At 45.2% G+C, this 16679-nt stretch overlaps 1 protein-coding gene across 1 annotated transcript; it reads left to right on the plus strand.

Moving 5' to 3' along the window:
• Positions 1–1100: 1100 nt before the first annotated feature.
• AQP3 (aquaporin 3 (Gill blood group)) lies at positions 1101–15790 on the plus strand. Its single transcript, XM_059491837.1, has 6 exons — positions 1101–1327; positions 10715–10841; positions 11013–11150; positions 12493–12611; positions 13332–13549; positions 14204–15790. Exons 1-6 carry the CDS (start codon positions 1220–1222, stop codon positions 14376–14378), a joined length of 885 nt encoding a protein of 294 aa, XP_059347820.1. The 5' UTR covers positions 1101–1219; the 3' UTR covers positions 14379–15790.
• The last annotated feature ends 889 nt before the right edge of the window (positions 15791–16679 follow it).

Below are 16679 nucleotides of genomic sequence, written 5' to 3' on the forward strand. Positions count from 1 at the left end.
TTCTTAGCCACATTCCTGACTGCTTCTTGTGTTGGCTGCAGTTTCTGTACAAAATAAAGGCCTATTCACCACTGTACTAAAAAGCTCTGATTTTTCCACAGGAAAGTTGATGGTTAAATGAGGGGAAGAGGAAAAGCTGGGCATCTGTGGCTCTGCAGAGAAGGTGGGGGAACAAATCAAGGGGCTCCCATTTAGTCCTGCAAATTCAGCCCTGCAGCTCTGCATCAAGGCCTGGTGAGTCAAGGAGCCCAGGAATTTTTACTACTCACTTAACAAAAACCAGATGCCATGAGCTGCACATGTCCTGTTAGCTGTCCTCACCTCAGATGGTACAGACTGGGACTGCTTTCATCCAGGCCATCCTGTGGAATAATCCTAGAGTGATACAGGATGTTACTGACAATGAAAAGGCAGCAAGGGCTGTTTCCTGTGTGGCTTGGTAAGTCTGTGGTTCTGTGATGAGAATTGGCTCTGCACTGGGAGCCTCGTGCCTTTTCTTTACAGCTTTCAGAGGGATTGGGCTGTGAGGGCTCTCCCAAAGCTCTGGGAGGGTGAGATAAGTTGTAATAACACAAAAGAATTTGGACCTAAACGTAGAATTCCGTGGAAAGAGGCTTGGTCTTGTTCACAGTACCAGCTTCACCTGGGTAAGTGCTGGAACTCAGGAGAGCCTCAGACTTAGTTGTAGGGGTTAAAACCCTTCTGCTTCCCAATTTTTCTGTCAAAGCACCTGCAGCCTCTGAATCAGCACAGGAGCACACTTCACTTTACCACTCTGCAACAGCTCAAGAGGGAAGGAAACCTGAATGCAGGGTACCATGCTCACACAAATGTGTAAGGCACTGCTCAGTCTATACATTTAAGTGAAGCTGGAGAAGGGCAGACATGGCCCTGTATTTTAGCTGGTGGTGAAAATAGCAGTGGCTTCAGCAGGACGCATTTAATTCCTTCTTCCTATGAAGCCCCTGAATATTTTGCTCACCTATGCAAGCAATAAGGAAAATGAAAAAAACCACCCACGCTGTCTCGTGCTGAAAAGCAGGGAAAAAAAAGTTGGGTTTGAAGAGCGGCTGGAAGGGGTGTGGTTACCCAGGAGGTGTGTCAGGCATCGATGAACTTATTTATAAGCAAAGGCAGCTGTGCTGGAGAAGAAACTTTGCTGAGGCTTTGTCAGCTGCTGCTGTTCCCCTGACACCACCTGAGAAGCACCTCTGCTGCGATGGGGAGGCAAAAGGACATTCTTGCTACCATTGAGGAGCACCTGAGGATCAGAAACAAATTAGTGCGGCAAGCGCTGGCCGAGTGCTTGGGGACGCTGATCCTGGTGGTGAGTGGGGCTGTAGTGTGGGATGCTTTCTGACCTGTGGGATTGGGGGAAGCTGTCCTGGTGAAGGGGCTGCGTTGCTGTCAGAGTTTGCATTGGGAATGAGCCCAGCTCTGGTGCAACCTGCTGCAAGGGGTCTGGAGGACAGTCCCTGTGCACAGGGAAAAAATTCATCCATATTGCTTAAGGGTGGACGTTGGGGTTTCTTACAAAATGTGGGCTCTGAAGAACTTGTTGGGTGTGTGGAAGCTTCTGTATATCTGTGAAGTGCAGGGAGCAAAACAGCTCTGTGTAAGCAGCAAGTGTTTTGCTAGAGATCATGCAAAACTTCCTTTCTGTCCGCCTTAGGATATTTTCTTGGCTCTGAAATACTGCAAGTGTTATCACCCGAGGAAGTGAAAGACATTTTTGTTTCTTTTCACTTAACTTTTCCCATGCATCCCATCATGAAGAAGTAGCCAGAACTTTAGCTGTTGCAATGTCCTTTTGCTGTCAGCCACTGATTCCCCAGGGGCTTGTCAGTGGGGCTGCACGATACCATGGCAGCTCCTGCTGGGACCTGGTGCTTGCTATCAGCCACTGTGCCTTTCAGTGGCCAATGGAGATAAAACTCTTCTGCCTGTTCTAGTGCTCAGTTACCAAAGGGGTGGAATATAAGGGATAAAACAGGATAAATGTGTGTCTAATGCCTGAGGTTGCAAATGTTTTGAGCAGCTGCAATTTGCTTTAGAGTTAAAGGCAGATATGGACAGCTAGGTGAGTTGTGTATGAGCTGTGTGGAGTAAATGCTGGTGTAGAAAAACGGTGGCAGGGATATCTGGCTTAGAGCACCTGCATCTGAAAATGCAGGACTGCCCAGCTGGCCACAGGTTTGATGCATATGCATTGAGGCAGAAATGAGTTGGAGTTCGCACAGTGAATATCTGCAGGTACAGGTTCCTCTGAGGTGGTGTAAATCCAGAGCAATCCTGAAGGTTTCAGTGGAGTGACTGTGGGTTTACACCTCCTTGTAACTGGTGGCTGAACTCTCTGGAGAGAAGTCTAAGGGTTGGAAGAGTTGAAGGCAGAGGAAGGCTTGATGAAGAACCTGGGGATCAACAGAAAAAGACTGACACAATTATATGCTCTCATAAATAAGATTTTTTTTTTTTTTGATGATGAAGAGAGCATTTTGGAATCTTGTATGGCAGCTTAGGAGACTCTGCTAAGACTGTGTAAAATGTTTCCACTCTCAAAAGAAAGCAGCTTTGTATGGTGCAATGGCTTTATTGTCAGAGCGACCCAGCTTTGGTGATTTGCAAACAAGTCCTGTTGATTTTTCCAGGAAGGGTTGTTTGGAATTAAGGTGGGTAGAAGGTGATAGGAAAGTGATTAACTGTTAGAAGACTGCTGTCTATTAATCACTGATGTTGCTGCTGTTAGTCTCAGGATTGAAACAAGGTAAGTCTTGTAGTGGACTAATGCCTCCTGATAGCAAAGCTAATATTGCTGAGAAACAAGACAAGCCTTTGGCCTTTTGGATCTGAGCTTTCAGAAGGGCTCATGATCCAAACCCCACTAGTCCATCCTCTGTCTGTAACAGCTGGCACAACAGCAACTACATTTCCTTACACCTTGCCTCTCCAGGCAGAGAGGCATTGGGATCTGCTCAGAGCTCGAGTAAGGGTTTGGTCCAAAATCATAAGCAGCCTCCAAAACGGCAGTGGCAATGGGCACCCACCAGCCACGCTGGACACTGCATTGGCAGAAGTGGGCAACACACGCTTGTCCTCAGGAGCATCAAACCTGCTCTGTTGCAGTGTGTGTGTGTCTAAGCTTACAGGCTGAGCCTTCACCATGTTCAGGAGTTCCTGAACTGGTTTTAGAGGCACAGTCAACTCCATAACTCCATCCTGTAGGAGTCAAACTCACTCAGGATCTCCTGCTGCAGCTCTGCAGTGGACAGAGCGCTTGGGCTTTCTGTGACCATGTGAGAGAAAAGGGAAAGTCCCAAACTCAGTGAATGCTCTTGCATGGTCAGAAGTCCAAAACAGGCTGCAGCAGAGGAAAGTGGGTTCCAGGACTACAAGCTTGCAATATCCAAGCTAGTCAATCCCTTTCCAACTTTGTGCTGTCTCAGTCTATTTGTCTTAGCAAAGACAAAAAAAAACTTGCAGTTTTTTCTTTATTTCCACCCTGATTCCTTTTAATAGTTTTATTGTATCACCTACATGAAATAGAAAGGGTCTTGAAGGTGAATTCCTTCCCCTTTCAGTTGGCCTGGACAATTGTTTGAGTTGGATTTTCTCCCAAGACAGAAATTGTCATTTTGTACCTTGCAAAAGTCCCTGCTGCCCACCCTGCCAGCAGGTTGAGCTGTGTGTGTGCATTTAGAGGGATTGTACCCCAGTAAATATCTGTTTTGGGCTTCACAGTAAAATGCCTGAAGAAAGACCTGAAACCATGAAAGTTTTCTTCATGGTAGATGGAGCTGACTAAACACAAATATGTTTGAATAAAATATTATCAGGGATGGATTTAAGGTTAGATGTTGTTCACACTGAAATCAACTTCCTGAGCCCCAAGGGAGGGAGATGGTTTAAACTTTGCAGCTTACTTTAAATTTTACTGTGTAATGTAAAACTTGTCCCACTGTGGATATTGGCACTGCTTCAGCTTCTTCCCTCCTCCCTTTCACTCGCATAATGACTGCAGCTCTTTTAAGCTCTTCTAGACAAAACCTAGATTGAAGATCCCTACAAAGTCTCGCTGCCTGTAAGAATGAACCTAGTGCTTGACTTTATTTTTCTCATTTTTTTAAAAGAGATGGTGAAGGTAGAATCATCGAGTGGTTTGAGCTGGAAAGGACTGTTTGAATAGTGCCTCTTTTTTTTAAGATAAGAAAAATAATCCAGCTAAGGCAGCCAAGCCCTGAAGAATGCCAAGGCAAGTTGCTGTCTACTTCCAAGCCACTTTTGCTGTGCGGAGCACCTTGCATAACTTTTATTTAATTTGTGGGTGGTGTCTCTATTGTTGCAAAAATAGTAATGCTGATTCTACATACATCTCTTTTGATACTTAAATTGGCATTTCCCCGCTTCAAAATTCACTCTCTGAGTAGCACTTTAAGCTTGAGCTTTATACCTGTGCTGGAAGCACCGCTTGCTGGCAATCGTTAAGCACTACAAACGCCAAAGGCATTTTCCCAGTCCCTTGCTGTTTGTGTTATTACTGTAGCAACCCACTAAAGCCAGATTTCCATGGTGGGTCTCCGTGCCTCTCTTAAGGCTCGGTCTGTTTGCCTTGCTCTGCTGGCTGTAAATACCAAAGCTGGTTCTGTTTGTCTTTTACATTTGCAGGAAAAGTAATGTGCTGATCATGACTGATTTCCGAGTGGGACTCACTGTGAATCACTACTGTAGAGGCACAAAGAAAGAACAAAACAGCTCCTAATTGCTTTTCAATTGTTGCTGCCTTGACTTTGTGGCTAGGTGACAGCTTTTTGGGATATGACCACAGAAACAAAAATGGCAAAGTGGTTTGGATGACTAAAGCAAGGGGAGCTTCACCTCGTGAGATGACCACAGCAAAGGGAGCCCCACTTAGGTGCTGGCAACTTAAAGTTGCTGCTCATCCCACAACTGTCTGGGACAGCACAGTAGTTCCCACAGTTGCTGTTTGATTTGGGGTGGTTTGCTTAAACCCAGCTTATCACATTTAGAAAATGTAATTTTAAAAAAAATTAAAGTTCTTTTCTTGGTTAATGCTTTGCTAGGCTGTAAAAGTGAATGGAAATCCTTGCTGTAAGCATGTTGAGTGCTGCTGATTCTTCCTTGCAAAGGAGGACCTGGTGGGTCCTGTGCTGCTGGGTATGGGGACACGGGTAGTGGCAGTACTGCTGCTTTCCCTCAACCCTTCCACAGAAGGGATTGAAGCTCTTCACTAACTGTCCAAAACTATCCCTTCTTGCTGGCTCTCTCCAGAAGCAGGACATTTCTCCTTCCTACAAACAGGACAGCTTGGGCACTAATGTCGGCTCCTCAGCTGTTTAGGTGGCCTGGAAAGGCCCAGGGATGGCCTTGAAGAGCCGACGCTTCAAAGGACGAGAAGAGACTTCTGATCTTTTCTTGGTCTCTGTGTTTATTAATTGTTTATCTAAAAGGTTTTCTTTCAGCCCAACAGAGGTCTGCACAGCAAGTCAGCCATGAGCACACTGCGAGCCCCCGGGGCGGTCACTTATCTTTATACCTGAAGTTACGTATACAATATTTATAATTTTTCCCCAATACCTTCTACCCTTATTAACCGGTGCACTTTTAGTAATAACCAATCCCAAAGTGCTACTATCACCACAGAAGATGGAGGCCAAGAAGAAGAAGAAGAAGAAGAAGAACAGGACACGCCCCAATTCCTCCATCTTACTTCTTTAGACCCCCCTGTACAGAAATCCTAAACCCTGTGTTTTACACTCTAATTAACTTATCCCTTCATCATTCACCCAGTGAAACCCTCCCAGTCCTCATACAGGTGTCATCTCCTGTGTAGGATCAAAATCCAGCCACCAGACACTTCTGGCAACATTCCAGGACTCCCGAGCCCCCCAAGGGTGGTCTCGGCCTCTCTGCACCTCCATCCTGAGGTGCTGAGATCCCACACACTAAGACTTTCCCTTGGTGGGAAGGCATCTTTTCCCCAGGAGTGCCCAACCCTGTGACCAAGCCCCCACCAGTCACACTGGTCTTTCTAGTGGCTGAAACCTCTTGTAGGGGACATCAGAACAAATGTTTTTCCCTCTGTGCATGGGTGAACAACCTAAACCAGTGAATTTCATCCCTAATGCCCAACTCCTCTGCTGAAGGTCGCTCAGGTTTCTTGAGCTGAGGGAGGCTCATGTCTCCAGCTTTGTGCAATGTTTTTTATAGCATGTGATGTATGTGGGGCGCAGTTTTGCTTAGAGTCTCTCATCTCTCCAGCCCTGCAGCCCTGGCTTGGGTCTGGTTCAGTGGGTGGTGCACAAAGAGCTGTAACATAACAGGCCATCTGCTGCTGCCCTTCCTGCAGGGCTGCTTCTGTACAGGCTGCCTCCAGCTGTGCTGGACAAAAAACTGGGCTCTGGGGTCTGAGGTTTCTCCTTGCTTTGCAAATTGAGAATGATGACCAGCCTGGTTGTTTGAGAGGTGCTTTGAGGAAAAGCATGAAGGATAGTGCTCCTTGCATTGTCTTTCTGTCTGGTGGAGGCTATCCTGCCGTGTGAACTGTGGAGTTCAAGATCTCTGCATGCTGATCTTGCTCCCTGCCTTCTCCCTATGAAGAGAGATATCCTCTGTGTGTTCAAAACTTAAAATCATCCTTCAGTATCTCTGGGTTTTCTCCTTCAAAGCATACTCATGGTCTGACTGCATCTTCTGGCATCTTCCCCATTAACCAGAGAGCATCAAGGGCTGACCAGTCTTTCCCATCCGCCAGGGTGATTAGGGTAGATTTACAGTAGGCTTCTTGCCTAATCCCTGCTTTATTTGCTGGCAGAAGAGTTGTAATTCAGGTAATTGCACTCCTCCTGGTCTATGCCAGCAAAGCTTTCCCACCTACGTTTAGAGACCTGTCTGAAGTCGAAGAGCAAATGCTCTCAGGCCTTTTGTGTTGCACATTAAGGTGTAAAAAAAGCTTGCTGGCAAAGGAAGGAGGAGACAAGAAAGGAAAGAAACCTGGCTCTTGTGCAGAGGAGTTCTGAGCACCATGTGTGAAGCTCACATATGAATCAGTTTTCCACAAGATCTGCCTAAATAGGCTGCCTTCAGTAGCCCTGTTTCTTCATGAGCTATTGTGACTTTTTAACCTCCATGGCTCTTTCCTACCAGCCCCTACTGGCTACGGGGCTTCCATGTGTTCAGACATTGAGATGGGGTGTTTTTTACTTGAGTGATTGAGACAGGGACAAAGCCAGCTGCTCAGTCTCCAAACATGCCCTGGACACAGGGAGCTCACGGTTTCTGAGTGTGAGGTATCCCCTGCAACGTGCTACCTTTTCCCATTATTTGCTGCTGGTGCCTCCTTCGTTCAGGGGTGTTCTTTTCCCCTCTGGAGTCTGGCAGCCCTGCCTCTCCTGAGCCCATTCCTGCAGAACAAGGATTTAGCCCTTTTTCACAGTGCAAGAAGCTGAATCACCCCATGAGCAGTAAGAAACCTCCCTGTTAAATTTGCTAGATTCAGTAAGATGGAAGTAGGGAGCAGGCTTCCATTAACCTGGTTAATGGCTGCATTGACTCCAATTCATTGGAGAGCAGGTTTAACACATTGGAGTGATGCTTTATTGCAAGTGTTTTATGAGCACTTTAAAACCACTTTTGAACTTGGCTAGTATTGTGGGTGTGTAACAGTCAACTGCTGCACCTACTGTCATGGGAGGTGCTAACTTGCATTTTTGTTGGCTGGACATTCTTCCAGAAGTGGTTTTTTTACACAAAAACAGAACCAAAATACACCTCCCCCCACAAAACCAAAGCCAAACAAATGAAAAAGCAAAACAAAAGTCCAACAAATGCAAATGAAAAACAAAACCACAAAACAAAATGCTGTGGGAGGCAGGTTATTAAAATCAAAAGAATGGGGTGTGATCTCCCCTTAGGTGTGCACCACTGTCCCTGACTACAGAGATAAAAGATTTGCTAAGAAGTCTTACATACATTTCATGAACTAAAAAGACTGGGAAAAATGTTGAATTGCTTTTATTTGACCTTCCTTGCCGTTCAACCCAAGCTGGATGCTCCTGAAGAGCTCTCTGTGAGCAGTGGACAAACAAAACCTATAAAATGAAAGCTGAGATTCTCTGGTCTCATCTGATCTGGGAAAAGGAATTGGAAGGAAAACTAGCAAAGAGCAGAAGTGAAAGTGGTGTGATTAAAAATTGTATCAGCTACTACCACAACAAAACTCTGTAGTGTCAAGGTACTTGCCACAGAAGTCTGGGTAGGCATGACTTGAACTGATTCCTTAAAGTCAAATGCCATGGAGGGATGTCATGCATGACACTGTGTTTGTGTGTTTAGTGGACTCCACTGGTGCAGGATGGAATTGAACACATGCGTATCAAAGTTCAAACCTGTTCCTGAGTATCACTGCACTCTTTTTATCTGCTGAGGGTTAAGTTTTCTACTGTTACACTGAATTAAGCCAAACAGTGCCCATGGCCCATCTGATAAACAGCTGTAAAGGTCCTGTGGAGTGGCTCCGGGGTGTTTTTACATGGCCCATAGACTCCCTTCTGAGGAAAAGCTGGAGTGCTACTGCCAGGTGTAGGATGGAGGAGAGGAGGATGGGGAATGACCTCCTGAGATAACCTCTTGAGAAATGGCAGACCTGGCATTCCTCCAGCTCAGGGGAAGACCTTTGCGGCTGATCAGGGAGGTGGAGGTGGGAAAATTTTACTCCTTGGTTTCTGCAGCCAAAAGGTATGTGCATAACCATGCACCAACCACCTGCAGGACTGCCAGCTCTTACAGAGTGAATAACCGTCATTACAGAGTGACAAATACCGTCATCGCCATGGATCACTAGTGGGTAAACTCCTCCAAACTCAGGCTTTGTGGGCTTGTCCCCTGCCTGGTCAGAATAATGTGCTGCGTGGCCTTTGAGAGGCAAACACCATGGCCACGTACTCTCTGAAATCTCTCCAAAGCTTGTTGGGGCTAGTTTGGGGAAAGGGAGAAACAGGATTCACCCTGGCTTTTAGCCTGTATTTATTTGCTCAGTTGGAGCTGTGCGTCCCTTGGTGGTTTGGGCATAGCTATTTCTGTTTGCTGCCAATAACAAATATTTTCTGCTTTTGTCTTGGAGTCTCCTCTGCCATGGTTTCCCAGCTGGGTAAGGATATTGTAGGGGCTGTTCTGACTGCACCCAGTAGAGAGCAGTGCTGGCTATCCCTCCCTCACCAACGAGTTCTGCAGGTTCCTTTATTCTTTTTACACAAGGCCCTTGTGTTGGGCACCTGGTTCCTTGTCAAGAGGCACTTATTTACAGAGTGTCCACCTCATGAATCAGCCTGCAGGCTACCTGGCTGCTCCTTTCCAAGCAAGCTGAGTGCACCTTTTGCTTTGTTAGCAATTCTTCAGTTGTCAAGGGTACGGGAGGGGATGAGTTATGTTTGTTTTGTCTTTGCCTCTGATTTGGATTGTGTGTTGCTCAATGGGCATGTCCAGTGTTGGCTGAAGAATAGACAACAGCCAACCTGGCCACCTTGGTGCCTGTTTGGTGGCTTATCCTGTAGGAGTTGATGCCACCTCTATGGCAGTTGAGTAATTCTGGGATGATGGAGTTACGGAAGTAGAAAGTCTTTGTGGGGGCATAGTTGTGGATATGTGGTCAGAAGAAATAAGTCAAGCCTTGATCCCTAGATTTGAGCATCTCATGAGCAGGCTGTAATCTCTGTCCTAGTTTAAGCATCCTCTCAGTACCTGCCAATGTGGTAATTCCAAGTGATAATGCACCAAGGGTCAGTTCAGGTGGAGCCAGTGGGAGATAGAAGCATACAGATGATCAGGTTTAGAGCTCTTTAAATTACATGTTGCATTGTGGACAGACTTGCCAAGACAGAAAGCCTGCAGCTGGATGGCTGATGAACTGAATTGCTGAGGGAAGCTGGTTTCAGTTGTTAAGGGTGAGCATAGGAATGAGGGCTTTTAGGTGCAGTTGGGAAGAGAAGAATTATCCAGTTGGAGTGAACATCTTTAAGCAACACCTTCCTTAGCTACTAGGAAACAGTTTTATAATCCAAAATAAACAGTATTTTTCCACCTGAGTGTTTGGTTTGCTGCACACCTGATCTTGGACAGAAGGCAAAGACTGGCTGTGCTGGTGGACTCTCTTGAATATGGACTTTTCTTGATGGAATCTGGAAAGAGAACTCCAATAATGTCAGGCTGAATGTGGCCTTCTTCAGTCACAATTGTACTTCCAGGCATTAACAGAATTGTTCCCTACCAATCTATGTGCTACTGTGTCAAGCAATTAGTCTTTTTAACACAATGGTACCCAGATCCCTCATCAGCATAGTTGTACTGTGAATATCTCAGACCAGGATGATGTCTGGCTCTTCCTTCTCACCTGGCATCTTAAAATTAGATGTTTGGACAAAGAGTTACAGACTGCTGTAGATATATCTTGCTTTTAATTTTAGCCCTATTTTCAGTCCGTCCTGCCAGGAGATAGATTTGTCTGTGCCCTTTTTTCTTCCCTCTCATCTCTAGAGATAATGCATAGATACTTTGACCAAAGATAGAAGCTGTGAAGGCTTTGAGTCGTGAGTGGGCTGTGATGTCCCATGAAGGTGTAAGGGGAGCAATTGCAGCCATTGGTCAGCAGCTGGCCCTGATGTGGAACAGAGAGGGTAATTTCAATCTCTTTTTCTCCTCCTAGCTCTTTGGCTGTGGCTCTGTTGCACAGATCATTCTCAGCAGAGGGACCCATGGAGGTTTCCTGACTGTCAACCTGGCCTTTGGCTTTGCTGTGACGCTCGGCATTTTGATCGCAGGACAAGTCTCAGGTACATCTGGCTCCACGTGGACAAATCCACAAGTTTCACCTGTGTCAGTTGTTGTTCAGGTTTTCATACTACTTTTCCTGTGTGCCACTGGCATGGAAGCTAGTGCCCCTGGCACAACTCTGGGACCTAATTGTGCCCATTAAAGTACACTAACCACCATCCTCTCTGCAGGTGGACACCTGAACCCGGCTGTCACCTTTGCCATGTGCCTACTGGCCCGGGAGCCCTGGATCAAGCTGCCAATTTATGCCCTTGCACAAACCCTGGGGGCTTTCCTTGGAGCTGGCATTGTCTTTGGGCTGTACTATGGTAAGTGTGGAAACCCTGTGTCTTTTTTGAGGTGAGACAACTGTGTTTGTGACTCACTGCAGGGAGGGAAGTTTTTGTATCAGACAGGAGAACTTGCAGTGCAGTATTCCAAGAGACCTCCTTACTGTGTTTGTGGAATGGCTTTCCCATTCTCATGATGATGGGGTCAAGCCTCCTCAAAGCAATCTGAAGGCCAACAAACATTGTCAAAGTGCAAGTTTTTGTCCTTGAGTAATGAACACTGGACCTCTGGAAAGGCTCTTTTGTATCTACTGATCTTCCAGAAAAGTCAGTGCAGCACTAGCAGTGATGAAGGTTTTACATCTGTTCACTGTTCCAGAAGCATTTTCTCCTTCTTGGCTTAAAAAATGAAGTCTTCACTGTGACGTTCAATGCATTGTCTGGTGTTAACTTCCAGATAATGTGACTTCTAGCAGATTTTGCTGCTTTTATAGAGTGATTCCATACCTTGGGAAGCACCTTACAAATCCAGTTCCTCATGCCTCTATTTCTCCTGTGTGCTTTTCATCATCGTAGGGAGATCTTCAGTGGGCAAGAACTGAATTTTTATGCTGGGCCTTGCTGTTCCTCAATATCAAGTGTGACATTTGGAATCAGACTTTGCCTCCCAGTTGTTTCTGGCAAGAGGAGTGATGTTCCCTGTAGCTGAGTGGAGCACCTGTTATTTCCAGCATCACTGTTATTTGCAGCTGGAGGAGGAAGCTGCCACCCCAGCACTGGCTGGAACTACTTTTCACTTTAGTAAGAAGCAAGGAGACCTTCCTTCCTCTCAGTAAATATCAGGGCAACAGTTCCACACCAATTACCTTTCCAGTTCCTGGGTTGAGGCCTCCTCTTCAGAAGGGATTTAACCCCATTTTAGCTACCTAACCCATGGAGAAGCTACATTCAGAGGTGTCTGGCTTTGTTTCCACTCACTATGAAGGAAAGATAGACTGCCCTAAGTTAGTTATCCAGCTTCTACACAGTGGTAGGCAAGGCACTGGTGGCCCTAAAGACAGCCTTGGGAGTTGTAACTTACAAAAGTGAAAAAAAGCCCAAATCCTGTTTGCTGATCCATATCACTATGTCATGTTTTCACACCAAGACTGATACCACAGATGTTTGGTTACCTTTGGGAGAGAGTTGGAGTCACCTTAGTGTTTGCTTCTTGACTCTTTCTTGATGCCTGGCAAATAATTGTTAGGAACAGGGACTAATGCCATCTGCCTCTGAGCCTGACTGGTTAAAATGCTGTGGTGGATGATGCCATTAGTTTTCCAAATAAAAGTGTTTGCTCTACAGCAAATGATTTATTTTTTTTCTCCTTCCCTACCTCTAGATGCTATCTGGGCTTTTGACAGTAACAGGCTCACTGTTACAGGACAGAATGCCACTGCTGGTATTTTTGCCACCTACCCATCTGAGCATCTGAATGTTGTGAATGGCTTCTTTGACCAGGTGAGAGGGTGCTGGGATGATGAAAGTGCATTTGAAGAGGAATTTCTGGGTGGGTCTGGGCCTCACCTTTAGTTAGAAATTAATTGCAATTTAAAGATAAGGTATCCAGAAAGGTTTTTTTGGAGTTGACACAGGTATCTCACTAGCCCATAGGAAGAGTAGGGCCAGAAAGGACCTTACAGCCAGAAGGCTTGTGCCAAGGCATTAACAAGTGTTACAATACTGGTCAGGACACCAGAGAAAAGAATGCAATTTGTCACAGTCCCTGAAGAGCCATAGTGTGAGGAATGGTAGCTCTTCCTCACTTTCACTCTGGTACTGTCGTTGTGGCACAATTCAGAGGTCAGCTGGATATGGGGTGGTGGTTGCTGTTGAATGTGACTGTCTTCTAAACTTGCCATCAGCCACAAAAGGGACAGCTTCTACCCAGCCAGGGCATGTGGGAAAGAGGTTTAGGAAGTTTGTTTCCAGCTTTTCTGGCTGTCTAAACAGCTATTCATAACACTTCTCGGGGTAGGGAGAAAGGTTTGATTGAGGTTCTGGGTTGCCATAATCTCAAGAGAGGAGCTCCACTCTTTTATTCCTATGGCTGCTGTGGTCTGATAGTGTCGTGGGGTGACTTGGTCCTTTTAAGAGAATTACATCCCAGAGGAGTTAAATAACTTAGTTGTAAAACTAATCTGGATTAAATTCTTGTTGTCCTTCCCCATTCCTCTCCAGTTCATTGGCACTGCCTCCCTGATTGTTTGTGTCTTGGCGATTGTTGATCCCTACAACAACCCCGTCCCCACCGGGCTGGAGGCCTTCACAGTTGGTTTTGTTGTCCTTGTTATTGGAACCTCCATGGGCTTCAACTCTGGCTATGCTGTCAACCCTGCCAGGGACTTTGGGCCTCGTCTCTTCACAGCCATTGCTGGCTGGGGCATGGAAGTGTTCCGGTAAGTGCTTGGCGACAAACACCTTGAGCATCAAGGGGGAATAAATTATGAATCCAAATAGCTCTGGCACTATAAAGAGTCTTGGCAAGGTATCTTTGGATTGTCTAAATGTTGCTAAAAGATGCTGTCTGCTTTTCGGCTTCTTAAGAAATTGTGGAAGCTGGGCAGCTTCCAGTGGTGAGAGCAAATGACATTGCTGTCAAAGATGAAATCTCAGAGGAAATCTGAGAATTTCAGTTGCACCTTGAACATGAACACATCATGATTTTTGAATGGTAGAAAATGAGAAGTGTTTGTTATTTTTGTAGACACTTAAGAGAGCCATGTTATCAAGGGTTGCTTTCCTCCAAGCAGTGGGAGGGAATTGAAGGTGCCTAGTGTAGGCACAGCAAATGCCTCTCTCCTTTCCTGGTGGAGAGACAGTCTTGGAAGTCCTGAAAGTAGTTATTCTGGATTGCTTGTCACTGGGATTTAAAGTGTTTGTTTGTGTGTGTGTGGCAACATTTGCCTTGGAAGCTCTGCAGGTGCTGCTGTCCTGTGCAAGTGGGTGGTGACGGCTGCAGAGGGTCAGGTCCTGCATGGCTCCTGATCCAGCAAATATCCCAATGCTTAGGCTGCACTCCTTACCTTGTGCACTTCCTTTTTGTTTTCCAGGATTGGTAAGCCGTCCCACTGGTGGTGGGTCCCAGTTGTGGCTCCTTTCCTTGGGGCAGTTGCGGGAGTGATTGTCTATCAGCTGACGATCGGATGTCACGACGAGCCTTCTCCCCCTGCCTCCGAGCAGGAAACAGTCAAGCTGGCCAACGTGAAGCACAAGGAGAGGGTCTGAGGAAGCTGCTACCCAGATCTGGCAGGTACTCATTACTCAGGACTGCAGCTGGCAAAAAGGAGAACTTAAGAAGAGCTTCAAGAACAACAGAAGGAAGAGTTTTTTACCTGTCTAGCATTTTTTGGTTTTTTGTATATCCCTGACATATTTGCTTTTGACATTTCCCTGTGAGCCTTCCTCCAAATGCAGTATCATGTAATCTTTTCCTAATAGAAGGGGATTGAGGACTGTAGGAGTCAGGAGAGAAGTGGGCATTGTTGTCCAACATAAATTGGCTGTTCAGGAATTTGAAGCTCTTTTGAGCTGTGTTGCTGACATTGCCTGTGACCTTGGCAAACTGCTTCCCTTCAATCCTGCGTTCCAATCTGTAGAATGGGGATCATGCAAAACTTAAATTGTTTTGCTGGCATGGATTGGAACCTCCTACATCCTGGAGGAAATTTTGCCTGTGATTCTGTGGATCAAATTCTGCTTGATGTTGCTCTAAAGTTAAAGTCAGTGCCTTGACACCAGGAATTAACTAGTCTAGAGGATTTTTATTAGCCAAAATTTCATATCTCTTATGAATTCCTAGATATTGATCCATAATGTCAGTGAAGAATGTAAGAATGCATTGGATTTTCATTTAATAGTAAGACAAAATGTTTACAAACAAGCACATCCTGGTGTTACAATAAAAAATTTTAGTATTGCCATCTCATGGAAGATCACATGTAGGAAATCCTTAGTCTAACTAGGGCTAATCTGGACAAAAAGCTTGGCTCCCAGAAGCAGCTTTTCTAATTAATCAGCTTTGTATATAAACTGCAAGCAGCTAATAGCCAAGATCCAGTGGAAACACAGTGTTGCTTAAGTTGCGTGTGTTCACGTAAATTTTACAGTGGTGTTGTTGGGGGTTTATTTTTGTTGTTTTAGTAGATTTATATATAAATATACTCCTTGAAGCTGTTACTAAATACCAAGGTTGGGATGAGTTCATATAGAGATGTACGGGAATTGCCGATTCTCTGTCAGCTTTGAGATAGTTTTGGGTTTTGCTGGGATGGTCTTGGATTATGGAATTGGGGTTTGTAGAGCACCTCCTTTTCTACTTTGCAGAATAACTGGGATATCCCTGGTACTCATGGCTGAGGGACTGAGGTCAGGCACCTCCTGTACTAGCAGTACTGGCATCTCAGGGGATCTCTGGCTCTCCCAATGCCATATTATTACAAAGTATTTGAAAAAAAGCATTATTGGTTGTGAAAGAATTTGGAAGTCCCATGCATTGGAGAAACTTGGTCAAAGCCTATTTCTTTAATGTGTGAATTCATTAAAAATGTATCATTGTACACATTTCCAGTCAGTAAAAGGATGTATTCTTTTTGTTTTTCTTTTTAAAAAAATAAAAGGTCAATACCCACACTGAAAAATGCTAGTGTTGCTTGTATTTTTAAGTAGCTGTCAGCAAAATTCACCATGGAAAGGAAGTCATCTATAGCAATAGCTTCCTCAAGCCCTTTTCCTCTTCAGCCTGAGCAAAGGGGAATTAACCCTTTTAGGCAGTATATCTACATGCTCCACTCGTGTTTTATGCCTTTCCCTTTCGGGGTGTGATTTTGAGGCATGTGGAGGAGATGGAGTAGCTGTGCTCAGTTTAGTGACCAAGGTATGGGCTGGGGTAAGATTGTCCTGCTGTCAGGCATCTTATTCTTACAGCAAAAAAAACACTGGGTAAGTATTTGTCCTTCACTCTTTGTACAATTTAAATTCCCTTACTCTTATTTCACTTAACATAGTTCTGAATGCAGAATCCTACTCTGCCTTCATCTACTGTCCAGCCCCATCTAGCATATTACACGAATCAACTTTCTTTTTCTGTAGCTGTGCCAGGCAAGGAAAGGTACAACAGACCTGGACACAATTGCTCACAGAATTAGACAAGCAACTTACCTATAAATAAAATTCTTGTTGCTCTTTGGCTGGTGTGTGTACTGCTGGATTTTTCCTGTATTAATCGTGTTGCCTTAAAATAACTCCTCACTTCCCACATGATGCCATACAAAGAATTCAGTGAAGTCTGGTTGAATGTGGTTTCCGACAATTCACCAGCTAGGAATCAAATGGCTTTTGGAAAGAAATTTCCCAGGTTTGTTTGATTTACTCTATGTGCGGACAGCACGTTGTTTTTTTCATTTCTAACATGGAAATTTATCCCTCAAACTTCATGTAGCAGCTGTGTATATTGCTGTGATCAACTAACATAGCTGCAGAATTCAATTCTCATTTCCCTTCAGGACTGTCTCTTTTTCTACTCTTCCA

This window comes from Ammospiza nelsoni, chromosome Z (genome assembly GCF_027579445.1).
Source record: "Ammospiza nelsoni isolate bAmmNel1 chromosome Z, bAmmNel1.pri, whole genome shotgun sequence".
Lineage (NCBI taxonomy): Eukaryota > Metazoa > Chordata > Aves > Passeriformes > Passerellidae > Ammospiza > Ammospiza nelsoni.